We start from the raw sequence: 23,977 nt of genomic DNA, 5'->3' as shown, positions 1-23,977 counted from the left end.
ATTTCCTTGCTTTTCAGTAACATTGTTTTCCAATGTGAAAGCAGCACAAGTTAAAGCCCTTGACCAGTAATGCATAGCGTGCGTAGGGTAAACCTTTTTGAAGAATCTGCTAAGAAGGTATGGGTGTGGCGATTTTCAACCAATAGTGAGCACAATGTTCACCAAAGTGGATATTATCCACCACTTTCACCTACACTGAGGTAAATCGGTGATTAGTACGTGTATTTATAAGTTAATTAGGATAGTACGCGCACTTTCATTGGTTAATAGCTGTGTTTATATGAGAGTATTTAAACACGGCAGGGATATCACACGAATTTTGATTGGTTATGTGTTGTCAGTCGCGCGTTTTGATTAGCTCGACAGCTATGCAAACCCTCCACTGCGTCTCGGGTTTGGATAAGTGTACCAAATTGTCTCAACTTCCCCTCGTGTTTTAGATAAGGCTATGTAAACACGGAAAAAAGTCCTCTATTGTTTAATTAAATACTACACATGCTGAGTAACAAAAGGAACAGAAGCAACAATGGACGTTTCAGGTGTAATGTGTGTGTGGGAAGGATGGGAAGCTAGTTGCTAAGCAATGGGCGAAACGACAACTGAAAAAAAAAACAGTCATGATTCGAACTACGACCTGTGAACTGTGTAGCACTGGTCGGATGCTCCAGCCATTGAGCTTCTCAACCCGCAAACCAACGGGCCATTTTCAGTTGTGGATACGCGAAGCGAAGCGAACAATATCGATTTTCCGACGTTTCACTTTCGGAAGCAATGCCGCAACTTAATACGTTGAAATATTATTTGACTTTTCTTCGTTCCGACGGGATTGATACTCGTTGCAGTCGTCAGCATGTGTCATTGAGCCATTGCTCAGTGGAAGAGTAAAGGTGCTATGTGTGTTGAAAATGAAAGCTAAGAGACATTTGCTGGTCGATACGCCTTCACAGGTCCGTATTAGCGATGGAGCACGCTGTGAGATTGCTGACATTGCCGTGGACAGTAACAGTTGTGTCACCAAAGGCAAACTAATGCTCTTTTAGTTTTCGACCCCATGTGAACCATGTAAGCGTTAGCCCTACAAATGGAAATGGGCCCATACAATGGCAGAGAAAAACTCTGACCAGGGGTTTAATTCCCACCCTGGTCAGAGTTTTTCTCTGTCCTTGTGTGGGCCCATTTCCATTAGTAGGGCTAACGCTCACATGCTTCATTTGGGGTAGAAAACTAGCACTTCACATTACACTCTAATCAGTTACGTCTGTTCAAATATAAGTGCTACACGGCCAACGTTTTCGATATCACTTTGTTGTAGTTGAACAATAAAGCATTCCTTTACGATAAGAATCAAACAAGAATTCCTTCTATCCTAGTTAAATGGTTATCCTTTGGTTCTTCATAGGCTTTTAACAACCTTGTAAAAAGTGAAAAGGAGCCGAAAACACCGATTGGAGATTATTTTCACCTACAATCACAGACAAAAGTAGTTGGGAAAGTTATGTAAATGAACCACACTAGAGCTGTATTTCAACCTGCTTCTGTTAAAGCTCAAAAGAAATAGTTTCACTTTCTCTTACATAGCCCCCCTCCCCCCTATTCAATGTTGGAAGGTAAGTCAACAATTTTCCACTGAAACCATTCAGTTTTGCACAACACTGAAGGAGGGGGAGGGGAGAGAAGCAATGAAGACTTCAAAAGTGCTAACCTTCCCAACAGTTTTGTCTGGGATTGTAGTTCTTTTGCATCTGTAAAATGTAACTACTGTTACAGCATGTTTCCTTATTCGTTCCAGATTTCGGGAAAGGTTGAAAAGTTTTGGAAAAAGTCCTCGTTCTTACGTATTGCAAACTGAGGCATTCGTAGCTGTTTACATAGTTGAGGACCCTTCAGATATTTGAAAATGACCTTGGTGCGCCCAGCAAGCAGAGCCTCCCTTTGTCTTTTTCTTTACTGAGGAGGAGAAAAGGAGGCTCTGCCCGAATCGCGTCAACTCTTTGAAGACGCCGCAACCCGAACGTCTGGTCTGCTCAATCTTGTTTTCTCTCGTCAAACCGGTTTTTCCAGTGCAAACATCCGTTTAGTGATAAAACCGATGGTTATAATTGAGCCCGCTGTACCGTGAAAAACCAAGATGGCGGCGATATCTGGCAAATTAGGCTTGGGTTCGAGACTGTATCCTGGCAACATGCAGCGCATACTCGACAAGACGCTCCATGAGCTTACAATTGGTTGCCCGTGGTACGTGTTAATCAAAAAACAGAAGGGACTGAGTGGGGTGGTATTGAACTGCAGCGTCCAGGCAACTTTTTCAAGTCTAGGGTCATTAAGACCATTTAAGGGGTCATCCAGAAGTCGTGCCAGCAGAGGCCCTTTAGCTCACACGTTCATACGACGAAACAGATCTTTTTCTGAGGTTGATACAAAGTGTGCGCATGCGCCATGCTAAAGGTAACACACACACAAGTGTAAACTTTCTTTCATCTCAAATTTCAGAGTAATTACAGGAACTATTATCTTCTAGACATTACATTTACAGCTAAAATACAAAGCCCATATGGATAAATAACTAAATATGAAATATTTAAAGAAACAGAAATTTTTTAAAAATCCTCAGGCTGTTAACTCCGTCAGAAGGGATAAAATCAAGTAGCGCATTCCATAACTTAGATGATGATGAAGTAAGAAAGCAAATTAAGACCATAACTGGTTGTTCTATGGGACAGAATGTAATTTCCACGAACATCACGAGACGAAGACCGGACAGAAAACTCGGTTGTTTTTCATACGCACTAGCAGAAAAATCCTTCAACAACAGAGTTTTATACTATTAACATGAAGAAGTTTTAAGCGCGCTTATTGCATAGAGATGATGTAGAGCTTGCCTTTCGTAATCTGTTAATGTAAATCTTAGTTTTCTCTTATTTACATTATACCGCTCTTTTGACATGAACAACTGACGAAAGGCCAGTTTTTGCTAGAAGAATAACAGCGAAGAAAGCACTACTTTGTCGCGATTTTTTTATGAAAGAAACTTGTTGAGAAATCAAAAGTCTACGTTAACAGCACACATCAGGCCTATTCCTTAGTATCTGGCTGGAAATCTTCTTCTCACTACTTTTTCCCCCGGCTGCGCTTCAGCCATTTGATGAGGGCCAGTGTCGTGCTTCTCAAGTTGCCTCGTTCATGCCCAAAAAGAATTCTGGGTAATTCTGCCATTCCATGACATGGGAAGATCCCCGATTCTCATTTCATAGATTCTTTAAAATAAGTGTCGGGTCACCCAGTCCTACAGGCAAAACACCGCATCGATCGAAGGTTTTAGCTTTCAAAACTTGCCCAAATTGTATCGGTAGGTGCAGGAATTCGTCCACAGAAAGGCCAGAGAGACAACTTCACTCGTGAAGCGCCATCTTTACAACAGAGCATTTTAGGCGTCCCAGTCTGCATGAAACCATCTCTCACCTCTGTCTCGAGAAGACGAGACACGCACGGTTCTTACGTTATGTTTATGCCTGTAGAATCAACTGAGATCTCAATTCCTCGTAAAAAGTTAAGCAGCATCTTAATTTTTTTGGTAGGCTAAGTATCGGAGAGCTTGAAGATCTACGCATGCACTGACGGAACAAGTTTGAACAAGAGAGAAAATTTGCAGTACCTCCAGACGAGGCGCTGGAGTGTCGTATCAAACGAGTCATCCCGGGATTTCGGCCCGTGCGATCGCTTTTGGACGCAGTTGGCCCTTCGCTGCGAGGGATATATCGGCCTCTAAACCATATGAGACAAATATGCTTCTCAAGCTTTCTCGTTCATGCCCAAAAATAACTCTGAGTAATTCTGCCAATCCATGACGAGGAAAGATTCATAGATGTTTTATAAGTGTCGGGTCACCCAGTCCTACAGGCAAAACACCGCATCGATTGAAGTTTTTAGCTTTCAAAACTTGCCGAAATTGTATCGGTAGGTTCTGGAATTTGTCCACAGAAAGGCCAGAGAGACAACTTCGCTCGTGAAGTCTGGTGATTGAGCAAAGATATAGGGACTACACGATCTTCTGTAACCGAGGCGCTTTGAATCTCCTGTTGCACCAGAAAAGGAAATTTGGATTGGTCAGTTGCAGGAGCCCATGGGCTCCTGTCAGTTGATAATGGACCGCTGTCAGATTTTTTTAAAGAGTTAATTACTTCATGTCCGATTATAACGCGAAACTGTCTTCGATTTTCCCTGGGAAAAGGGAAGCACGATATTGATTTTGCGGGTTTCGATGAAATGGCTTACAGCGGTTACCAATAACACGCGACCTTTCGCCTTCAAAAGAGTCTGATAAAGTTGCGTTTCGGAGGACGTCAATGAAAGTAAAGCGGTTAAGATAATTTTGAATCTTTACAAGTTTCCAAGGCAACTAGGCAAGAAACTGAGAATTTTACCTAGTTGAGAGAATTTGAAAGTTGTTTAAATTAAGTTCCGAGGATCATCATGCAAGAAGAAAAGGATGTTTTTAAATTAAAAAAAATAAATTTCACTACATGCGCTAATTTCCCTTACACGCATCGATGATTTTGCAAATTATTACGTGCAATAATTTGAAAATTATCATTTAAAAATACCCTTTCTTTTAGATAAACTGGCTTGGAAATGCACTTTAATAAAAATTACCAGCTGTCAGCAGATCAAACTTTTAATTTCTTGGTTCTGCTGCCTTTAAAATTCTTGAACACTGAACAATTTCATAAGAAAGGCAAAGATAAACATTTAGATATACTTTAAGGCCGTATATATTATTAGGGATTTTAAATCAATGGTTAGGATTTTTACATTTAGATACTTAGCATATAGTATTATATAGGATATATAATATCGATAGAGGATTGTAATTTTCTTTCTTTTAGGGATTAACAGGAATTGGCCAGGCTTTTTGGGCGCCAAAATCTTGTTATAGGTTTGCAAACAGATGTTTCAATAAAATGCAGATAATAATAATAATAATAATAATAATAATAACAATAACAATAACAATAACAATAACAATAATAATAATAATAATAATAATAATAATAATAAAAATAATAATAACCTTTATTCAAGCGTCATGTAACTTTAGCATGATTTTGCTAATTGGGGACCGGTGGGACCGAAACGTAAATTGCTCACAGCCGGTAGATAACCCTCTGATATGCTGTCACGCAGTGGATTGAGTCCTTTTTTGTCAAATGGAATGTACCGTTCCATTGGACACAGTTTCCCTAATTTCAAAGCGGATTTCCTACTGAATGGAAACCATACGGGCCTCAAGAGTTGAGGGTATGGGTGTGGCGATTTGGGGTCAATGATATGGCGCAAATTCAACATGAATACACACGAACGAGCTAGACGTAAAAACATTTACAAAGCAAAAACTGATATGCTGAAAAACACACCTGGCAGGAGGTAACCAGTTGTCTGATGGCATGAAAGAGTCGACTACAAGACAATTTGGATGCACTTAAGTCAACGAGACAAAAAAAAAAAAAAAAAATGAAGTGGAAGCGGAAATAAGCCGTCTAAGGATAAACACCAACAATCTGCCCAAAGCCGTTTTTTTGTTTTAACAAATTCTTTGATATAAATATATATCTTGCGTGATGATCTAAATATATAATCATTGTCTAGACCTTTGTGGTAATAAGCTTTAGAGGTCTGAGAGGCATGACTATTCCGGTGGGGGAGGGTAGGGTGTGAAGGTACCATAGCTGAAACAACCCAAACCTTTACAAAAATGCTAACCTTAGGCCTAAAAAACTATGCTTTAGATAATGTTTAGGTCCAAAAGTTAGCATTTTTGTAAGGTTTGGGTTGTTTCAGCTATGTACTCTAACCCCCTAGCCCACCCCTGCCCTCCCTCCCCCCGATTCGGACGTACGTAATGCTTCGTGACATTAAAGTTCGGGAAACCTAACCATCGGCATTTGAGCCAGTTATGCTGTCCCATACATCCTGTCCTTTTGGTCACACATCATTATATTCATGCCCTGAATATCGCAAAGTCTTTGTTTTAAAGGTAAAAACTTAATTGATTTTCTTAGTTCTCTTGTATTTGCATTTGGGTCCCGTTTGAGAATGCGGCACAATGTCTTTTCCAAGAGTCTTGAGTATTTTAGACTTACCCGTACTGCTTCAGCACTTACGCGAAACATTTACGATTTTTGCCGCAAAAGGACATTTCAGTAAAACTTTATTCCGTTTGAGGTTTTTTGTCCAAAAGTATGCGACTCTTGGAAGCCACTCTGAATATTCATGACTTCGTATGGCAGACAAATGTAAAGTTGTAGAAAAATTAACGCGATATGATATTGTTATTTAAGACAGCTTACCATCATTTTATTGGCCATGAAAGCTTCATCACCCAGACGAGAATGGCTTAGTTTGGAGGGAAACATTCAACCCTTGCACAGCTACAGTGGTAATGCTTAATTAGTGCTAGACCAAATTGTATTTTATTTTAATTTTTTTTTGTGTGAATAAGTACATGTACATGGCAAAGTAATTATCAATATTATTATTCCACGAGCTCATGTGTCATAACCAGCGGAAATGGAATAATATTATTGTTTTGCGAAATTTCATCAATTAAACTATGAACTAAGGACTGTTAAAACATTACATAGAAACTGGTGCAATCATTTACCACGTTAAGTCATTCAGTGTGGGAGCTAATAACCAAGATTGACTGAGCCAATAAGAAAGTGAGAAATGCAATATCCATGATTGGAAATTTAGTAATAGAATGATATTTTAGAGGAAAACTAAAATGAACACCAGCAAGCAACAACACTTGAGCCCATAGTCTGGCCCCGATAATGCTGTTCCCTGACATCAGTTGGTTTCTATTACTGGAAGCCAAAATGTGGCAATGGCACATGTTTAAATTGTGTTTTGTGCCAGTACTGTCTTGCTATCCCACCAATCCTACCTGTTACACAGTTTGCCTCTTTGTAACAGACCATTTCAGTGTGTGGAAAAAGTCAATCTGGAAAACAAAGATCTCAGAAATAAAGACCCCGAGGAAAACATACAAAAATGGCAAAACACATAATTTCTCCCATTTTGCAGTCAGACAGTCTGGTTGGCTATTTGAGGTAAATGAGTGCTTGGTCTTCATTCTCCACATACTGGCATGGGTGTTTGGACAATAAACACCTCGCAGTAATTCAACTGAAATACCTCACCAGCCATTGTAAACAATGATAAGCCAGTGGTTTCAGTAAGCACTGACAGCCGATGAAAAGTCTTGGCTACTTCACCCAGAGAAGTCAGTTACTTTTTTTCCACAAATTGAAGCAATTAAAGATAGATTCTTTCAATCTTACTTAGATTAAAATTCATTTTAACAAGGACTCAAACTACCCACCAAATTCAAATATTTTATTGAAACCCTTGGTTAACAATGAGAGTAACATTCTTAGATTCACTCCAACTTCCTTTTTTATTTCCCACCCTTTTATCCTAAATTGGGATAATAACAAGAGAGACCAGGAGGTGATGAATCATTCTGTCAGAGCTTGCTGTCCGTCCTCTATTTATTATAGTTATTATTTGCAGAATTTTTAATAATTCATGAGGGAGACAGGTAGAAACAAAATACCTAGGTCACCTGTATACCCCTTTAACCCAACTAAAACATTGGTAGGGTATCTGTTTGTATCTACAATGGCAAGCAATAGGTGTGCTGTTGTAAATACCTACTGAGATGCTTGCCCAAGCATGAAATGTGGATAGGGGTTTTCTCGAAAGCTGCATGCATTGTATCTGTCACTTGCAAACTCCAAGAATTTGACTGCAGCTTGCCCCTTACAGTATTGAGCACTGAGTTAAGGTCCTATTTTGACCCCTCAATCACCCTAGGATGAACAAAATCATTTGGTGTTAGACAGAGTAAAATCTTTCTCACTCCCTGGAGTTCTTATGTGCTTTCAATTCATGCCTAGTTCACATTTCCTGTTTTCGACCATGCATAGCTTATTAGCAGATGTCTTCAGCATGGCTATTCTGGGAGTGGGGATAAGGGGTGAGGGGTAGGGGGTGAAGAGTACCATAGCTGAAACAACCCAAACCTTTACAAAAAATGCTAATCTTAGGCCTAAACACTATGATTTAGATAATGTTTAGGCCTAAGGTTAGCATTTTTGCAAAGGTTTGGGTTGTTTCAGCTATGGTACCTTTTGCCCCCTAAAACCCACCCCCTACCCCTCACCCCTCACTGCCTACCCCCCACCCCCGGAATAGTCATGCCGGATGTCTTCTGATTTCTTTTGTTGCACCCAGAAAGGGGGTGACATCCTGTTTCGATGGTCAACAGAGGAAAGACCACCAGTAAAAATTTACATTTATTTAAAAGAAAATTGTGGCTGTATGATTAGTTGTATCATTATAACAGTTTATTTATTCTGTTTTTAGGTCTTTCAAAACTAAGGGAGGATAAAACTGGCAAGGACTGGTAAGTTGTATGTGTTCTTGGATGGCATGAAACCACAGTAAGTTTAACTTTCCTTCTCCCTCACTGCGTTCGTATGAAGGAAAATCATTTTCCTTCTCCAGAACACTGAAGCATAGAACACACCACAACAATGTAAAGACCTGTAGGCAGTGTGCGAACACTTACCCAGTAGTAATTTAATGTCATCTATGATATGAATTACAATCAAATGGTTAATACAAGAAAAACAGAAAACAACTCGCGAATAAAGGCAGGCAGTGTCCAAACACTTGCCTGAAGAAAAAACTGTATACTAAATGATATTAGTATCACCCAACTAGTGGACTAATGCAAATCCTGCATTTTAATTGGCTACGCTACTAAATAACTATTAGTAATAGTCCTCGAGTAGCGTTTTATTCCCAAATAAATATTTCTTCAACTTGCATTGGCTAACTTTATTATTGCCTTTTCTGTCCGACTAGTTGGGTGATACTAAAACAATTACAACCTTCGCCCTCAAGGGCCACAGGTTCAATAGGCCATTCGGCTTCGCCTCATGGGCTATTGACCCGTAGCCCTTGCGGGCGAAGGGTCTAATTTTTAAACAGACCCGACAGAAAAAAACTCTCAAGAAAACTTATTTCTCTATTTTGTAAAGCATACAATAATGGTAGAAAAAAAACTTAAGGAAAATTTAAAGACAAAGAAATCTAACGGCTTATCGGATTTCCATCCACCGTGGAGCTTCAGTAATCTGTCCGAACAATCAGATCTTGCTAGGTTCTTAGCTATAAAGGTCGCTTCACCAACCCTAAGACTGTGAGTACTAAAGCCTTTAGTGACTACACCTATGGCTTTAATTAATTCCCTAGTCCTTGAATAACTAAGTGTCTTAGGACACAATATGTAAGAATTACTTTTCTGCGTAAACCTAACGGCCCTAAAATATGTAAGCCGAAGAATTTCTCTCAATACCAGTGCATGCAAAAAGGCGACAAGTAAGGGCATGAGGACAAGTAATTCTCCCTGTCTTGGAGATGTCATGCACCCACTTCAAGGCAGCAAAACACCGCGAAGAAAGAACAGCGTTGGAATTTTTTAACAACATTGAGTTAGAAAAGGTATTCCGAACCCAATAGACCCTCAAATGGAAGAGAAAAAACAATAGCCTGAGACTCACAGACGAGTTAGCTCTTGACGATAACAACTGCTGAATCATAAGCTCTCGCTGAATCCCGCGCACTGCACCCCAGGTAGTGGCCTTTAGCAAATCCTGGAAAAAAATAAGGAAAAACGACTACAAAACTGTGAAAAAAGGGTAAAGACGAAAAAACGCCCTCTGTAGCAAAAAACGTTGTAAAGAATGAATGCAAAAGATGATTCTCGAAGTTAGGGCAAAAATAAGTGCCAACCGGCAAAAATAATGCTACCAGGAAATAATAATGCCAGCCGGCAAAAGTAATGCCACGCGGCAAAAATAAGTGCCACCCTGCGAACTCTGAAAAACTCTTCTCAATGAAAGAAAAATTGAAATGAAAACCCTAAGAAAATCTGCTGCGGCGTTAACACGACGAAGGTTATCCTTCTAGAATTCAAACTCGACAATAAAATATCTGTCTATTGGGAAAAACGTATCCAAGTCTTGAGCTGCAGCAACAGGAATTTGACAATGTTTTGACATGCTGTTGCTCTAATTCAACAGGGCGAGGCTCAGAAATAATTAGCCCAACAAGAGAGGCCAGATGCCTAGCCGAGAGGTTCGGGTCTGAAAGAACCCCATCAACACGAGATGAGCTTTCTTGTAACCGGCTCTCGGTGATACTATAACAACACCATGAACTCCATTCCAAATAATATGCAACCACTTAATAAGTTGGACAGGATCCCTAACACATTTCTCCATATTAGCCAGAAAACCAACCGGGGCAAGATCCTATCCAATGATACTCGAATGAGCGTTACACAAGGCTTCGCTCCGCTCTACATCCAGACCATCGTCCAGATAAACAACTGAATGAATGCCCTGAAACCTCCAGTGTTTAACCAACGGTATAAAGAGCTTAGTAAAAATATACGGAACCGAAGAAAGGCCAATTTGAAAAGGGAGCACAGTAAACAAAAAAAATTCCAGGCACGACCCATTTGTAACTAAGGTGGGGCTGGTGCTCGGGAAAAATATCTAAATGATGATAACCACTCTTGAGATCAAATTTAGTGAAACAGCAACCTTTACCAAAATAATCTAGGACCTCCCCCCAGTCCTCAAATTTGAACTTCTGCGTGAACAAATGCTTATTAAGATACCTAAAATCCAGTATCAGACGTTTCTTTCCACACCTCTGAACCGAAACCGAGATAGGATTAATATCTTAAGATGGGATTTAGGAACCCGGGCAACCGTATTGCTGGAAAATAATTCAAAGATAGCTTGACAAACAAACCCGGCATGCTGGAGAGTGGAGCGGCTACTCGAAAATGAAGCTCTTAAAAGCGTAGTGTAAAAAGGTATCTTATAACCTTCCCGAATACACTCAACAATGAAGGGAGGCACGTGAATTCCCTCCCAAAAGACAGCGTGGACTTTGAGCCTGCCTTTAACATTTAAATTTGAAGAAGCTGGCCTATCCGATTCTAACTCAAAAACTGGCGGAACTGTCCACCTTTGCTCAAATGGATAATCATCATAATGGGCGAATTTCACATCGCTAATCTACCATGCTGCTTGGCTGATTTCCGGAGGAGCTGTGAAAGGTGCTCTTGGTTGAGGCTCTGAAGCTTCCAGGTTTGTGTCCGCTCCAAAAAACGTCCACAGTCGGCACTCCAGTGGCCCTGCTTACCACAGCAGAAGCAGTTGTCTGTCTGAGAAGGGAATCGACGGCCTAAAAAAGAAAAGAAACAAAGGGGAGGAAAAAGAAAAACCGACCAAACTGTTTATTTTATTGTATTAATAAATAAAATTAAAAAAAACAAGCAAATCTAAAGCAAAATTACCGCCTAGTAGCTTCGCACGTGATGAAAACCATCACGCTACAAAATGCTTATACACCTTTTGGGGTCTCTCAGGAGACCCCACGCACACTAATGCGTTAGCTATGGCTAGCATGCATAACATTCTCACGCTGAACGTCCGAAGGAAAATACATGTCTATAGGCAGAAACATCATAAAATTACTGTCCACTGTCCATTTGCGGCATATCCATTTTGCAACATTATTCTGTTCCTGTCCAATTGTACCACTTTGACCACACCTAGGAAATAGCTTACCTTTAATAATATTTATTGTAAGAACTGGCCACAAGAATCTCATTAATAAATGCCGTCTATTCAAGAAGAGCAATTTTCTTGTATGTACTTGTCTAGTTTATGTAAATACATGCTAGTTTTGAATCCTGTCTAATTCTATTGCTTTTATTTTTGGCCTGGCGAGGACAGTTGGATTATCTTCAGTTTGATTCTAAAAATAAAATGCAGAATTTTTGTTTTATTCGATTTTACCAAAGCATCCCTGATATTCTAACCTATTACTCTACATTAATTCAAAGGTTTGTTTCACAAGATTCTAATCTCCTTCTCTATGATAACAAAAGCAGCAAGACTCCAGCAGATTCCAAGCCTTCAGGGTATTGATCTCTCAATGTATGATGATGCTGTGTATCAACAACATTTTGTTGCCTCGTGCCGTTCTGCTCTTGTGCTATGATTTTTGATATATCAATCCACCGACTGGATTGAGGTCCAAGGCTTTGTCTCCTGGTTAAGCTACTTGCCCTATCACTCTCCTCAGTATAACTTGGTGATTAATAATGCACAATAAATGGAGGAGGAGTTACTGCCAATGCTTTTTTGCCTTAGCAATCTTCTCTTCTTTAGCCTTACCACTTGAAAATGGTCACCACAGTCCCTGTCATATCCCCAGGGGAATAAAAAGGGAAAAGACAAACAGGAATTTCAAATCATTCAGTCAAGTTGATAAAAATTATTTCTTTTAAATGATATTGTTTCACACTCCACTCTGGAAAAAAAGCGTGTTTGTTGTGTTTCTGTTTTTCAATGTGTTTAGTTCTTCCATCTTCACGATTACAGCAACAATAATGTGGCATAATATGATATCAATCCTCAAATTAGGGATCTTGAGCAACAATGACAACAGCAACGAATGTAAAGCATTATCGTCGAGTTCGTTTGTTGTCGCTATCCACATAACGTCAAATTTGGCCATTTCACGTCTTCGTCATTAATGATATGATGATGAAGATGATGATGACGACGACGAAAACGACGACGACGACGACGAAAACGACGACGACGACGACAACAACGACGACGACAACGACGACGACGACGACGACGATGTGGTTTTGCTCGTTTGCGCCTTAAGGTCCTTGTTTTATACTTTGGACGAATCACATTTTGTCAGCTCGCTAGAACAAGGCAAGAAACTTTGAATCAACTTCGAAACAGAGAATACTAATGCCGTGTTCACACTCAACGTTGATTATGATCAACTGAAGTATATATCAGGCTATCACACTCCATTTAATTTTATTCAATTATGGTTCTGTTCACATCTGCGAAAATTCAAATACAATACGCAGGGTAACCTCGCAATGTGAGACAAAATGGCGCCGTATCGCGTGGCTGCCACGATTATCATCATCATCATGTGCTTGAGGCAAGAAGAGAACCAAGGATAGCTTCCCAGAATAGAAGAAGACAAATCCAAACCTTCGCTCCGTAAAGCGATTAGAAGTTTTGTCTGCTCATACCACCACGTGCTCGCCATTCTGTTCAATTACGCATTGTAATTGCTTCAAACAACCCCTTTGAGGTTGTTTGAAGTAATTATAATCCAGTTATAATCAGGGACTGCAATAGGCCATTTCCGAGTTCATGTCTGCCTCCTCTTCAAAGCGAGTCTAAGTGCGAAGTTTTTGTGATGGTAATTAGTTCTACTTTACATATGAATGAAAACGAATTTTCACAACAAAAACTTCGCACTTAGACTCGCTTTGAAGAGGAGGCAGACATGAACTCGGAAATGGCCTATTAGTTGATGTGAACCCATTTCATATTTAATTCGACTATAATTCGATCATAATCGAGGCCTAATGTGAACACGGCTTAAGACTGCTTGATTCCTTGAGCGTTCTCTCCAGTTTATTTGTCCATTTTAATTTTTTCCCAGGTGCATTGACGTTTCAACAGCATCACTCGAAGTGTTCGTTGTTATTACCAGGTAGTCTTCCCTCTTTACTGGAATTAATCTTTTCAAGTAACCTTTACAAGCGTACAAACATAAACAAGAGTATATTTTAACGGCAAAAGGAGATTGACGAGTCAACCTTCTAGTCGAAGCAACGGAACCCCTCCATGTTTTGGTCTTAAACATTTTTTAATCTTGCAACATTTGACTTTGTCATGGAACCTTTGAAATACTTTTCTTTTCAGTAAGGATGGAAAAGACTTTCAGTTATCTCCTCCTCGGGATGTTTGCATATTCGACTGGATTATGACTCTTAAGGTAAGGAAAATATAATATGTAATACACAACATTTTTTTTATGTGGAATTTTGGGGCGCTTTTCTGAGCGTCAGTTTAGCAGACTTCCCTTGGTAAGCGTCTCCAACAGTAACACAAATGTGCGTACAGTATTTAATGAGCTAAAACGACGGTCGTGTACCATTTACAGGAGGAAAAAGTTTGTTCCCGTTTTGTTCAAGTATGGTGGGCTACTGAATGCGAAATTTTATTGGGATTGTTGTGTTCCATTTGTAAAATTCTTTCAGATTTACTAAACCATATAAACCGAAAAAAAGATCTTGAAATAAAACACACATTTTCCTTACGGAAGTTCCAGTTGAAAGTCTTGGATTACCTTTTTGTGACCGGACAAATCGCGAATTTTAGTGTCAGTGAAAAGTTTGGGTACTTCTGCCTCCCGCCATAAAACCTTTCAACTTGGTGTGATCATACGTTATATTTGAAAATTATTCCATGAGCGCGCGTTGGATATGCGATGTATAACCAGTCTCGTATCCAACAAACGCGAATGGAATAATTGTTCTATTAAATATTCATCAAAGTTCTGAACGTGTCAGATGTTGTTTTTCATCTTGGCAACACTTGATAATCAGTTTCCATATTAGGTCATGCGGTATATATGAGCCGATGACCGAGATTTAATTAGCTAATTAGAAAGCTAGACGCGGAAACTGTAATAATGTTATTAAATTGTTATCTCACTGGCGTGCACAGGAAGCAGTGAGAGTTTCAAAAGCGCTAGATGTGCCGCCATCTTCCTTTGAGCGTGGAGCAGGAGCTGGCACTATTATGGGCAAGGTAGGTTTCAAGTTCTTTGGTCTACGCGTGCGCCAGATCTCAGCTGACATCTTCGAGCTGCACTGTGTTTCCGAGTGGAGTTTTCAATATTTCGTTACGATAGGCGACTACAGTGGTTTCAATAAATACCGACAGCCGACGAAAAGCGTCGGCTACTTCACTTAAAGAGGTCCGTTCTTTTTTTTTTTCCGTAAATTGAAAACATCAAAGACAAATTCTTTCAAAGATGTTGTCAGTTTGACGATGACAACATGAAGACATCAAATTTGCTTTTGAAATGTGGCGTTTGGCAGCGTCCTTTTAAAAGTGGCATGCCCCTAGTCACTCTTAGAGAAATGGGCCGTTTAGGCCTCTTCGTGTTTTGTTCGGTTGCTTCAACTCAAACCAACCGCTAACTTCAAATGCTATTGAAACTCCTGCCATTAGCACAGTGTTTCAGTTACCTTCCCTGTTTTCACAGTCCGGTGATGGTAACAATCGTGAGATTATTTCATCTTGTTCAGTGGTATTGCACATTGTTGACAAAGTAACGTACAACTGAAAATTTTGTGTTATCAAACTGGCGTAGTGGTGAGAGCACTGGCCACCAATGTGGCCCCGGTTCGATTACCAGACTCGGCGTCATGTGTGGGTTGAGTTTGTTGGTTCGTCACTCTGGTGCGAGAGGTTTTTCTCCGGGTACTCCGGTTTTTCCCTCTCTTCTATAACCAACAAATTGGTTTGATTTCTGTTAATTGGAGTCAGTTTACGGTGTTCCCAATTAGTGCTCCAGCGCTAGACGACTAGACACTTAAAGGAACAGTGTCACCCGTGGCGCGTGCCTGACAGGACACCAAAATTTTTGAAAGGTTTGCCAACTTTATCAAAGAAGTGTAAGGGGCGTCAATATGTTACACAATTGAAGCCATCCTTGGTCACTTTTCGCTGAAGGTGCTGTCTTCGTTTCTGATACAGCTGCAACAAGTTGTCCTTTTCTAATTTGTTGATTTGTCCTGTCGTGCAATAGTAAAACTTGAATTTTGTGTTCTCCGTTGAACAAAAGCAGGCAGGAACAAAAACATTTATCGCCATTGCATTGCAGTACTTTAGGACTAAGGAAACATAAATATACATTTTTGAGACACAAGAGCTTTTCCCCATCGTTTTTCAAAGACGACCCAAAACTCCGAGAGATGTCCGCGAAGCTGATTGTGAAAGACATTCCATGTTCTCAGTCATTCTGACACCGATGTTGTTTTAACTCACAGCTACGAAACAGTCTCCGACGAAAAAAGAAAGTTACGCGTACCATGTCAGACAACATCAGTGGTAAGTTTATCCGCTCGACCTTCGTTCTTGTGTGCACAATATTTTCGTATTGTTGTTGAGGGGATGCCTCGCTCTCTTGTCTTCAAACAATCAGTTTAACCCTTTCACTGCCGAGTGCTTCCCCATTGACGAGTAAAATCGTCTGGCTTTAGACAGAGTAAAATCTATAAGTGTCAATGGTATTTATGGCCGTGAAAGGGTTAAACTTAGCGGTATGGTGTAAGGCTCAAGTTACCATGAATAAAAGAGCAACCATAGGGCAACCGACTTGGAGATGTGAAGGTGTTCGGAAATCCAACTTACAAAAGGGATAGTACCCTTTAAACTAACGTTAATCTGCAAGAGAAGAGACGACAGATTCTCTTTGGCCATTTAACTTGCAAGGAGACGAAACGTCGTTCAACGTGGTACTTTTTTCAACGTTGAATTCGCTTTGGACCCAAACTTTGCCTTTATTGGCTCACGGTTTTCTTTAGCATATGTTCCGTGTTTCCAGGTATTTTCTAGTGTCTTTTTATCCCATCTTTTGTATTATTTAATTATTTGTTGTTTTGATTCCTCGTGTTGTTAAATTTTCTTTTTTTGGCTTTTTTCTGACAGCTGGTCCCAATTCGAACGGTTCTGCGACGGGTTCGGCGAGAGCGAGCCCCCTCAGAGAGCACCTAATTATGAAACAGGAACACAAAACCACAGCGTCTCGTTCGAAGTCGTACCCATTGAAAGGTGCTGCGAACGAGGAGTGTTCCCAGACATTGTCTTTGAATGAAAAACAAGAAGAAAAACTGGCGTCTATTGAGGTAATCTCTGATGGTTTATTGCAGAAGTTTGAACTTTTAGTTATGTTCTTCTGATGCTAATGTGCTCAATATGAAAAGCGAGCATGCTGTATGTGGTGACATGACAGTGGACGAAACTGAGCTTAAAGTGCATATGACTCGAAATTTCACCTCCGTTTTTAATTTCATATCCTTAAAATTCAAGCTTTGCTCGATATGATTTCGTTATAAGAACCTTCCTGCAAAAGTCCCAAGTGAGTTTTTATGAAGCACAAACGCACCAGTTGTGTCAGATTGCAGACTGCAGATTGCGATCCTCGGTGCGGCCTCGTATCCAACATACAGGCTATGAAACATTGAAACAGTCTGGTATATCAAGGCTCCGAAGAGGAACTCGAGCCGGAGTTAAGTTAGAGAGCGTTCAACCATCATGACTCACTTATCGCGCCCATATTGACACGTTTTTCACCCGGTTTAAGTTCCAGTCCAGGGCTGAAGAAGTCGGGGCAAAAGACAGGAACTGCAAATTGGTTGCAAAGGCAAATTGGTCGCAAGTTAATTTCAACTTTACTTTCTTTATTCGTCTCTAATTCCTGCCATGCCACGAACAATGTGACGAGCGGCAGTCCGTTGTCGAAGTAAACAAAATCGATGTGCATAATTAGCTCTCAGACTGTATGCCATCTACTCAAGGGCACCAACGAGCAAATTAAGCCAAAAGCATTTGAGAGACATTTCTAGGCTCCTTGTAATGTATAAAGACTGTCTAAAGACATGTTTTTTATCACCTAGAAGACGTTCTGCTAGGTGATATGTTCGGATATCTTCCCTGAAAATTTAAGTGTTTACCTGCAAAACGATCTAAAATGGAGCGCGCAAATTGGTAACATCCGCGATCATGGCTGGAAAACGGATGCGTTATCTTGCATTAAGTAGAAGAGCAAATCGCCATGGGAGGTCGGCCCTTACCAAGCTTCGACCTCTTCTGGAGTACGCTGCTCATATCTGGGGTTGCCTGGCAACCTGTCTAACGGAGCGTACCGAACAGGTGTACTGAGATAATGCATGGGCTTACAAAGAGACATTCTTGTCTCACTGGCAGAGCACAGGGACGATCTTATAATGAAAGAATTTTAAGAATATTGTTGAGGCACATGGTCATGCATGTAAGTGTTTCGTAGAGGCACCTAGATTGCTCAAATATAATCTAATCAGCTAATTCTGCTCGAGTTGTGTCTGTGTATGATTACGCTGTTTACCTCTAGGACATATGTATGTAATGATGTAATATGTTTTGGGTACATAATAATTCCCCATACATGACATACTTACGTGTCAAAGCTAGTTATCCGCTGACCAGTATTACGTAACCATATCGCGGGCTCAAGTGTAGAGTTCGAGGTCAGCTGTTTTTTAAAGTTGCCCGCTGACTTGGTGTGGGTCTCGATTAGATCGCAGACTCAAGCCAGGTTAACTTATTGTAAGAATAAATAACCTGGGAGCTCCGCTTTTTAGGTTGGTTGGTTGTAACATATGTCTAGTGTGTTAGTTTATAACATTGTGTGTAAAATATTCAATAATTTTTATTGTCTATAATTGCCCTTGAGTTTTGTAATATTGCTGTAGTTCTAAGCTATAGTGTGTATTTCCTACTAGCCAATCAAAACGCGCGTCTGACAACACCTAACCAATCAAAATTTGTGTAATGTCACAGCCGTGTTTACATACTCTCATCTCAACAACTATTGAGAAACGAGAGTGCGCGTAGTATCTCAATTATTTGATAATTATTGTTGTTGAGGTTGTTTTTGCTATCACGCTCCGAAACTTCACCTGTCAATCATGTATGTATTTCGTACAAAGGGGAATCAATTTTTAAAGTTAGTTGTCTCTATCCCCCTTATTCAGCAGGCAGAAGGGGCCGCCTCGTTGGAAAACTCTTGTGAGTCGGGTATTGCGGATAAAAAAGAAGCAAAATCGGCATCTACGGAAGATTGTGTTGAGGAGGAAAACAAAGAAGAAATTAAGAATCCGCCAGTGGAAACTCTGTCTGTGGAAATTCAAACCGATCCAATTACCGATCATGAACTTTTGTCCCTTCAACAGCAAACGTTGTAAGTACGATTAATAAATAATCAATTTTGGATACGAACTCATGTCAACTTTGTGGGGGGGGGGGGGGGGGAGACCACAGCGTTCCAGATCGACTAGGAATTTCGAAGAGTTGGTCCAGTCACCTCTTGCTAATAATTATTCATTTCTGTGTTTTTTGCCATTCTTTCCCATCAGAACAAAGGAGCTTGAGATCGAAGTTTGTAAACTAAAATGTGAAGTAATAAAATTGATCCAAGCAAGCATCAAAATTCCTTTAAAAGGTAAGCAAGAAAATCCACTCAAACCTTTCCCTTCTGGTAGGCACTAGCAGGAATCACCCACCCCATACATCCTTTGCGTTTTGTCATCCTGTCACCTCTTCAGTGCGCTTTTCATTTGCTGTTTTTATCTTCTTTTCAGATGACGATTTGGCTAACTGGCAGTTAATAGAGGATATCAGGGTAGGAGCTGTGTTGCTGAATTTGAGATCTTTCATGTGATGATTAGTCTGTTTGTTTGGACTGTAAACAATTACTAGGGAGTCTTCGCTCACATAGACAGCAGCCACTTAGTTGAACGAAAACGAAAAAAACTGCATAGAAGCAACAACTCAAATACAAAATACTCATTTTTCTATTCATGGTCATCGAGGCGTCATGGCGAAAACACTCTATTTCCTTTGCTTTCCTTTTTTTCACTAACAACTTCAAATGGTGCGACATTCAAGAATAAAGGGTTCCCCTGTGGTATAAGTCAGGCATTGCCTTTCTGATTGATTACATTCGTAAGTGACGGCATCGGATTCATTGTTCTTTTGTCTTTATGTTAAATATATCTACTGACCTTATTTTGAAACAATTAGAACCCGTACTCATGTTTTCCTCCCCCCCCCCCCCAAGTCTAACCAGGTCGGACCTTTGTCTAACCAAGGGGTTGCGCTACAGTGGTTTCCAGTCTTGATTTTCACGTGGCGATTGAAAGTAATAATGAAAACGTTAGTTATTTGTTGCTGTATTTTTTACTAAGAACTTGACTGACTCAAAGGACTGAGATTGTTCATTATCAAGAGAAACTCAAGTGGGAGGGAGACAGAATAATATTTTTCTTTAAATCAACGCGAGCAAGAGCAATTTTCCGAAAGACACCCCTGAAGGTTGACAGTAACCTTGAGGGGTTTTTCAGCCTGGAGGGTGGACATCATGGCGCAGTTGTTCAAAGCCCTATTTGGCTCCTGGATCAGTGGAAACTGAAATCCCATTTAATTCAGTGATTAAACCAAGTTCCCACAGGATTTTTAGCCTTCAATTTTAACTTGAACTTTTGTTTTCCTTCGGCATAAAATTACACTGTTAGAGCTTTTTTGACGGGATAAAATACAAATTTAAGTTGGCAATAAATCGGGGATCATTAGTGTTAATTGGCTTTTGAACTACTGGGTCCAAGATGGTATAGTACAACTGGAGCTGCCGCATGTTTTCATTACTGAGTTGGTATTCACTGACGGGATAAGTAAGACTGAGCGGACGAAGAGAGGGCTTTGCATAAGCATCATTCTAATAGAACAACCTATTGGCGGGTGTTTTAAAAGAAACTTTTATATTCTTAGTTCTGTTTCTTGTCAAGTATGAAGATCCATGGAATCCAACGAATTACTTCACGCGATGCTAAGACAGCATTGTTTTGTATTAAATGCCTTGGAGTACGACTCAAACATTAGCGATTTGGTTCTGCTAAACTGATGCACGTACTCATGCCCAGAGCGGAAAACTTGTGATCGTCTCCGTTGTCCAATCTGAAGATCCCTTCTTGTCGACACTTTGTGCCAGATTATTCTTTGAATATGACAAATCAGTGTATGCCAGTGAGGCAGTTTCAAATTTTGTAAGAATAAAGGAACAAAGTCGATGTGCAAGGGAATACTGTACATTTCTCTTTGCTTTTGACAAAAAAAAAAAAGCAAGTTATTTACCTGAACCCAGGGCCGTAGCCAATATGAGGCAAACCTCAGTCATTTTTTCGTGAAATTTTAAAATAAAGCTTGATTCCAGTGTTGTCTTTCAGTATGGGGCCCAGTTTTCGGTCACAAAAAACGTAAACTTGTATTTCCTACCTTGGAATAGCCGTAAGGACTTGAAATTTCAAAGACAACTACCTTCAGCATTCAGTTTACACATGTGAAGCTATCGACTGCTCAACCCTGTTTTCACCCGAGTAATAACGAAAATGGACGCGTCGTTCGTGGGCCCAGTCATCTGCGAGCGCGGCCCAGTTCTCGGCCACAAAAGAGTGCCCTCGATTCCTCAGAATAAACAACGCTTTATCAGCAATTTTTGTTGTTCAGTCACTAATAAGGCTAGTGTTTGATATTTCGACCACAAAGTATCCTTAACGAGCTTTGTTTCGTGTTAAAAAAGGAAGTTTTTTGCACACCTAGTTTTTCTCTTAATTGCTCCATGGCACGCGAGGCTAAAAAAAGAGTTGAGTGTTTCAAAACAGGGTCCGGTAAGTCAGAACTCATAGTTTTAATTCATATCTACTGTCACAACATGCCACCCCATTACAGCTTTACTTTTACAAGTGATTTGACAAGAAAACTCCATACAAAACTATGAGCGCTTTTTAATTTAGTGTTGTCGACGGCGAGCAGGGTGGCCGAGAATAGGCAAATACGCAAAAGTACCAAGGAAATATTGAGGAGTGAATTTAGGTCAAAGAATAAAATAGGCCAGGAAAAGTTTATATTTAACTGAAAGCGTTATCACTCTACGTTCTTTATGTCAAGAATTGGCTCGTTTGGGTCTCCTATACGGATATGTAGTTCGAGTAGCCGTAAGCAAACACGTTTTCGTGGAAACCAAATTCACCTTCCTTCGTGTAACCTCGACTTGCTCACAGTGTATAGTAGCTGTAAACTCAAAACTCGGCAGGACAACAGGCAAGGAATCAAGCTACCTTTGGAAGCAATTGCTTTTTATTCAGATTCGTTTGTGGCGCAAAAAATAAACGTTGAACAAAAAATGGCCGAGAACTGGGCGTGGCCGAGAATTGGGCCCCTTACTGTACTCGCCACTCATCATAAACACTTAAAATACCTACGAAGAGAATTTAACCACGGACATTGCCTCAGTCATATTTTTCTTCTGGCTACGGCCCTGGGAACCTCGATTCTTTTCTGATGGTCTTGCCGGCACAGTTCGAAACTACAACAAGTTGCAAAATTGTTGAGACACTTTCATTAAAAAAAACCTTTTCTAGCTTTCAATACCCGCCGTATCTAGAATTTAAACCTTTCCCCTCTCCCCCTTTCAATGTTGACTGTTTAAGTTTGCAACAATTTTTTTGTCGTGCTAGCAACTCTGATAAGGGGGGAGAGGGGGGGGGCTGCAGTGTGAGAGATAATAGATAAATTAATAACGCCCCAAGGAGGTGAAGTGTCTCCACTATTTTTGCAACTTGTTGTAGCTAACAATTCAACGATGAAACTGTTTCCTATGACTTTCAAGTTTGGATAGACCGAGAGAATGTCAAACTGCCGTTTTCTTCACAAACGCTGATTTTGCGGAGCATTTACGGTCACGAAATTTGCCAAAATTTAGAGTCCACCTGCAAAACTGTTTTTCTTTAATACAAAACCTGTTGTTTCTTGGCGTTCTCGTTGTCGCTCGCTCTTGTGGACAGAACGTGCTTTATCGTAGTATTTCTATTACTGTCAGCAAATAGTGACTAGAAAATGAGCGTTTCTGTCATTCAACGAGTTCCTATTGCTTTATCTTGCAGCATAAGGATCGAATTTACTCGATGCTGAGAGAGGCTCGTCTGTTTAACCCTAATCTGCCGGATTTTGATGGGTAAGTTGTCGCATATCCGTAGTAAACCAAGCCTAGTTATGTAGGGGTACAAAAGGACCAATTTAAAATTTAAGTGCTTCTTTCGATAGCCTAATAACCTCTTGAGCAGCGTTACCAAAAATTCTTGTGTGCAACAATTTAAACGCTTATCCTTCTCTCCCTTGTCTGTATTTTTTATGCTTCGTTCTTCGGAAACGTAAAGGAATGTATACGTTGAAGGCTGAACATTAGTGAGCGTAAGCAGTTTCAACACTTTGAAGAGATACTCTCTTTAGAAAGATTGGCACTACACACTGTATCACATAACAGCAATGTTGTGGTGCCATATGAAACACCGATTATTGCTGAACAAGATGCGGTAATCATTTTGACGTAATAAGTTACCTTGGCAACGGGAAAGCCCAGCAAAAACACCCTATATTTTGGCTTTAGTTGCTCATATCTCAAAAACAAACTAGGTGACCCCATTTTTTATTGCTGGAAAGTGATCAGAAGGCCAAGATGAAACTTTGTGCAAAGTTTAAAAAATTCTGTACGACAGAAGCAGAGCCTCCTTAAAAAAATCACAGAGATAAGGTGGCTCTAAATCCGCTGAACAGATTTTTTTTAAACTTTGAAGAAAGTTTCATCTTTGCCTTCAGATCACTTTCCAGCAATAAAAAATGGAGATCACCGTGTTTGTTTTTGAGATATGAGTAATTAAAGACAAAATAAAGGGTGTTATTACACGGCTTTCCCGTTGCCACGGTGACTTATGACGTCACAATAATGACCGCATCTTGTTCAGCAATATAGTTGGTGTTTCTTATGGTACCATAACACGTACATTTCTAATACGTGATACAGCGTTGTAGTGACAAACCTTCTAATAAGAACGTTACTTGAAAAACGAAATATTTTAAGCAAGAGCCGATACAACGTAGATTTGATTTTAGTGTTGTACTATATTTCGGCTGGCCAAATCAACCTTCTTCAGGTACAATGAGAGTTTACACTGGATTGCTTCTATGTACATATATATAGTAAATGGATGTTGACGTAATACTGGAAAAAATGTGATAAAACATGGCAGTTACAACAAATTTGAATTCAAATACTAAGGGTAACGGAAAAATAACGGAAGTGAACTGAAATCTAATCTGTTACTTGAAATCGTTGAAGG

The 23,977-nt window shown here is 40.0% G+C and overlaps 1 protein-coding gene across 1 annotated transcript in view; it reads left to right on the top strand.

Moving 5' to 3' along the window:
• The first annotated feature begins 5,916 nt into the window (after positions 1 to 5,916).
• The window catches only part of LOC137993145 (uncharacterized), a 67,710-nt gene continuing 49,649 nt past the window's right edge, over positions 5,917 to 23,977 (top strand). The window contains exons 1-13 of the mRNA XM_068838828.1: positions 5,917 to 6,031; positions 6,336 to 6,433; positions 8,428 to 8,467; positions 11,993 to 12,070; positions 13,636 to 13,686; positions 13,899 to 13,971; positions 14,706 to 14,789; positions 16,037 to 16,097; positions 16,698 to 16,894; positions 18,782 to 18,987; positions 19,163 to 19,248; positions 19,388 to 19,428; positions 22,745 to 22,815. Coding sequence (XP_068694929.1) covers positions 6,361 to 6,433; positions 8,428 to 8,467; positions 11,993 to 12,070; positions 13,636 to 13,686; positions 13,899 to 13,971; positions 14,706 to 14,789; positions 16,037 to 16,097; positions 16,698 to 16,894; positions 18,782 to 18,987; positions 19,163 to 19,248; positions 19,388 to 19,428; positions 22,745 to 22,815 — 1,061 coding nt within the window. The 5' untranslated portion in view covers positions 5,917 to 6,031; positions 6,336 to 6,360. The remainder of the gene's footprint in view (positions 6,032 to 6,335; positions 6,434 to 8,427; positions 8,468 to 11,992; positions 12,071 to 13,635; positions 13,687 to 13,898; positions 13,972 to 14,705; positions 14,790 to 16,036; positions 16,098 to 16,697; positions 16,895 to 18,781; positions 18,988 to 19,162; positions 19,249 to 19,387; positions 19,429 to 22,744; positions 22,816 to 23,977) is intronic.

The sequence above is a fragment of the Montipora foliosa genome, chromosome 2, assembly GCF_036669935.1.
Source record: "Montipora foliosa isolate CH-2021 chromosome 2, ASM3666993v2, whole genome shotgun sequence".
Classification (NCBI taxonomy): Eukaryota; Metazoa; Cnidaria; class Anthozoa; order Scleractinia; family Acroporidae; genus Montipora; species Montipora foliosa.
The sequence above is the reverse complement of the archived record's forward strand: the minus strand, read 5'-3'. Positions and strand labels throughout refer to the sequence as shown.